The following is a 4,240-nucleotide window of genomic DNA, read 5'->3' on the forward strand; positions in this document are numbered from 1 at the left end:
ATGGTCTCCCTGGGGATTCCTGAGTTCAAGACCTCCTGGGTTGCAGCTCTAATGGTGATGATCATGCTGAGGAGCAATGTGACTCTTTGTTCAGACCTTCCAGGTGAGCAGAAATGGTGAGGCTGGAAGCAGATTTCTGTCTGCCCAGCTGTGAGATGAGGAATCAGCATTTCCCTTGCACAGACAAGGATGCACAGACAGAGCGGGATGGGCCAGCTGCAGGGATAAAGGGAAGTTGCAGCAAAGGGCGATTTCCATCCTGACTTCCTAACCTTGTCCATATGTATTTCCCAGACTATTTTCTGCTGCAGCGTAAACATGAGTGTCACTACTTGAATGGCTCTCAGCAGGTGAGGTACCTGGATAGATTCATCTGGAACCAGCAGGAGATCTGTTACTACGACAGTGAGGTGGGTTTCTACGTGGCTCGCACAGACCTGGGCCAGGAAATCGCTGAGTATTGGAACAGGCTGGAGTGGCTCAGTTACCTGTGGGCTTCAGTGGAGAAATACTGCAGTTATAACCAGAGGAGGTTTCGGAGTCTGATGGACAGGAGAGGTGAGTCTTCTGAGGAGAGGAGAGGAGAGGAGAGGAGAGGGAGAGTGGCATGGGCAACTTTGGCTTCCTCAGCCTAGGACTGCATCTATCTCCTTCTGCCAGTTTCCTGTTTGGCAGCTCCTGGATGTCAGAAAATGGGACATAGGTTTGACCTCAGTGGGAGAAAGGGGGAATAAGTGCCATGGACCAGAGTGGGTAAATATCTTTATTATGAGGCTAAGACTGAAGGAAATGTCTCAGAGGAGCCCTGACAAACAGCTTGGAGCAGGTACTCCTAAGCCTCACAGATGTATCTCTGCTCCCACCAACTCCTGAACCCATCTGGACTCACCTCAGAGATGAAATGCCCTTACTAGAGGTTTCTGACAGAAGCAGAGTGGATCTTCCATGATGGTCCTTCAATGAAGGAAGAAAGAAAGAAGATTAAGATAAATGTGTCTGGGAGATGTGTAATGCAAGGTCATGTTGAAGGCAGTGGGTCTGGACTGAAAGACAGGTTGACAAATGGGTTTGGGGGAAAAATCCTTATGATTTCCATAGATCCTGTCAATGGGAAAAATTATTGATGAGAATAAGGCGGGAAGAAGAGAGCAACCTGTTTGCCAGAGTTCCCTGTTTCAGTCTTTTTTTTTTTTTTTTTTTTTTTTTCCAGTTAAGCCCAGAGTGAAAATTTTTCCCATGCAAACAGAGCCATTGGGCCATCCTGACAAGCTGAAGTGTTCTGCAACAAGGTTTTATCCCTCTGAAATAAGGATCAGGTGGTTCAAAAATGGGCAGGAAGAGACAGATAAAGTTGTGTATGAGGATCTCCTCCCAAATGGAGATTGGTCTTTCCAAATCCTGGTCACTTTGGGAGTTGCACCCAAGCAAGGGGATGTCTATACTTGCCAGGTGGAGCATGTCAGCCTACCAGCACCCATCACCGTGGACTGGGGTAAGAAACTGAAACTGGGGAGACCAGGAAGTCTTGGAAGGGTCACGTCTAGCTTTAATAGAACAGTCAGGAACCTGGCAAAGGTATTTTACTGGAAAGCAATGTCTTAGCCCTAACTCTCTGGACTCCTCTTCCCACAGAGACACGTTCTGGATCTGGTGTGGGCAAGCAGCTGACTGGAATGCTGGGCTTTGTGCTAGGTTTAGGCTTCACTGTCATGGGACTCATCATCTATCAGAAGAAAAAGAAAGGTGAATTATTCATGAGCTAAGCAGAAACCCATTCTTARTGGAACTGTAGAGCAATGTTTTAAGCCTGTAGGACTTCCCTGGAATTKAGATTTACCATGATAATTTTCTTTGGTTTCCAGCATTCGGGGGTTTTACTTGGTCTGATCCAATACCCATGAATGGCCGTGATAGCTTTTAATATATTCTGGTTTATGTTAGATTGGGCTTTCAATTATGAGAAACCATTTTAGGACTATCATCAGCTGCTAAAAGGTCAATCTTGACTTCCAAGATATAGTCCTAGGATATGGTTATGGTTTCTTATGGTTCTCAAAATAGCTACTTTGTTCCCAWTTTTTTCCACATTGCTTTATTGCAGATGTAATTTTTTAGATCCTGGAATCAAATACTTTCATACTTAGGCTTAAATAGGATTAAATACCCTTCTTTTGAAACAGTGTGGAGGAAAAAATGGATTTTCCAGAAAAATGCATTTTTGCCCCTCAAATGTTGGTTTTCTAAACAGTAGGAATTTATCCCAGCTTTTACTTTCTCCTTTCTAATCATTTAGGATTATGAGAATCACAAACAAGTGGTAGGTAAATCCTTGTATGTCTTTCACCATGCAGGAAGGAATATCCCTAAGCTTAATCCTCTACTGTTACTCTTTTCCTAAGCAAACTCCCTTAAGCAAGCCATGTCMAAGGTAGCCCTCTGCTCCCATTAATTCTCAGCCTAAGGGTCTGAATCATCAGCAAACTTCAGGAGGACTCCATCAGGAGGAATTCATCGCGGCCCATCATCACAGCTGTTAATAACTAGGAAAGAGCAGGGCTTAGTGCTGAAAATGCTGAACCCCCTTCCTTAGACCCAAATATCAGTTTCTCAATGAACTAAAAAGAGCCTGGCTTACAGATTTGACTCTATGGGAATCAGTTCTCCTGCCTGCCCACAGCCCAAGCTCACTGTACCTGCCTTGTTCAGGTACAGTTATCCAGGTCCAACCTGATTTCACTCTTCACTGTACAGTCTCCTCTCTTAAGAGCCCTCAGGTCATAGAAGACACAAGTTTTTTTCTTCCTTGGAGAGCAGAGCTCTTTGCTCTGCTGTCTCCTTAGGAGAGAAGCCCTGATTAATGTGTTGGGTAGGTCTCCAAGGTTGTCTCAAAAGCTGTACTCACCTACCAAAAACAAATTCTCTAGCAGAACAAGAGGAGAACAGAGGAACAGCCTCTGGCAGGGTGGCCCTGGGCTGGCCAAAGCTTAGTGGACCCTGTGGGTCTCAGCAGATCCAAGCATGGGTTCACCACACACTCAGAGGTGCAGACTTGCAACTGCTCCAGGTCTTTGGAATGTTTGTGGATTATGAGGAGGAACATCAAAGCCACAGGCAAATCATTCAGGAGGATRGATGCAAGAGAGACTGCTCACAGGACCCTGGGAGAGCTTTTCCTGTCTCTGAATTTGGCTGGCACTGTGACCAGGAAGCTCTGAAGCACGCATGAGAAATTCTTCTCCTATTTGTGCCTCCACTCATTTCTTTCTGTGCTCTTTCCCTTCAGGGGTCCTGTGTCTGTCTGCTGCAGCCTCAGAGGAAGCTGACATGGAAAGGAACACGCTGCTAGGTGACCAGGTCCATGGCTAACCTCTGTGAATCCACTCTTCTCTCACAGGGTTAAGAGGAGCCTTTGCCCCYTGCTCCTTCCCAACATGGTTCCCTTTCTTCCTAGAGTTGCCCATGGTAGTAGAGTGCTGCCTTTTCCTCCTCTCAGARGAACTATGAATTTGAAAATTTGCAAATTCAAGGATTATCTCAGGGCCTGACACTGAGGCTAAGATGGACTGAAGTTGCAGAAGGAGAGCTAGAGCTTCCCATCCCTGCGCTCACCTGGAGAGAGAGGAAGGAAATAAATAAGAGCATTTCTAAGGAATGTTTYGTACTTTCAGCGATTTGTCTAAGGGTCTGAAAGGATTTAATAACTGAGAGCTAATTAAATGTACTAATTAACTCGGTGTTTAATCTCATCTCTTTGCTAGCTTTACATGCTGCTGAAGCAGAGACACAGTCCCATATATCATGACACCCAGCTACTTTGCTTAATTGTGATTCCTCCGTATGTGGTGCAGGCACTCAGCTGCTAAGGTGATGAGAGGAACAGGAAAGCCCAGGTACAGGARAAAATTAGAGGGGTGAAGGCAGCCCTGTGTGACTAACAACCCRTGAGATTATTACCATGAAGAGGGTATTGACAGGCTAATTTGCTTCCCCCATTATCAGTTTTGTTCTCATTGTCACCACTGCTTTRCTCTGAGCTGATGCCCTCCCAGTACATGCTGGAGATACAGGGCTAAGTGAGGGGTCCCTCTGGTAACAYGGGCAAGAGAAGAACCTGCTGCTGGACACGTAACAGCAAAATGACTGCGCCGAGCCTGCTTGATCCAGCTGCTCAATCAGGTGCAATGGGACTTTCCTACTTCCAGGGCTAACCTCTCTCTCCTGGCCCTGGAGGTATGAGGGA

General features: G+C 46.0%; 1 protein-coding gene across 1 annotated transcript; it reads left to right on the top strand.

Annotated features, from left to right (window-relative positions):
• On the top strand, positions 1-3,480 carry LOC146599070 (H-2 class II histocompatibility antigen, E-S beta chain-like). Its single transcript, XM_085299247.1, has 5 exons — positions 1-103; positions 295-558; positions 1,211-1,492; positions 1,633-1,743; positions 3,284-3,480. Exons 1-5 carry the CDS (start codon positions 1-3, stop codon positions 3,364-3,366), a joined length of 843 nt encoding a protein of 280 aa, XP_085155373.1. The 3' UTR covers positions 3,367-3,480.
• Positions 3,481-4,240: the final 760 nt, after the last annotated feature.

This window comes from Rhea americana, unplaced genomic scaffold (assembly GCF_003343005.1).
Source record: "Rhea americana isolate MKP2758 unplaced genomic scaffold, rheAme1 scaffold_148, whole genome shotgun sequence".
Lineage (NCBI taxonomy): Eukaryota > Metazoa > Chordata > Aves > Rheiformes > Rheidae > Rhea > Rhea americana.

Coding starts and splice junctions, on each gene's coding strand:
- LOC146599070 (XM_085299247.1), top strand. CDS start 1: ATGGTCTCCCTGGGGATTCCTGAGTTCAAGACCTCCTGGGTTGCAGCT. Junction 1,493..1,632: donor ACCCATCACCGTGGACTGGG/GTAAGAAACTGA, acceptor CTCTTCCCACAG/AGACACGTTCTGGATCTGGT. Junction 1,744..3,283: donor CTATCAGAAGAAAAAGAAAG/GTGAATTATTCA, acceptor CTTTCCCTTCAG/GGGTCCTGTGTCTGTCTGCT.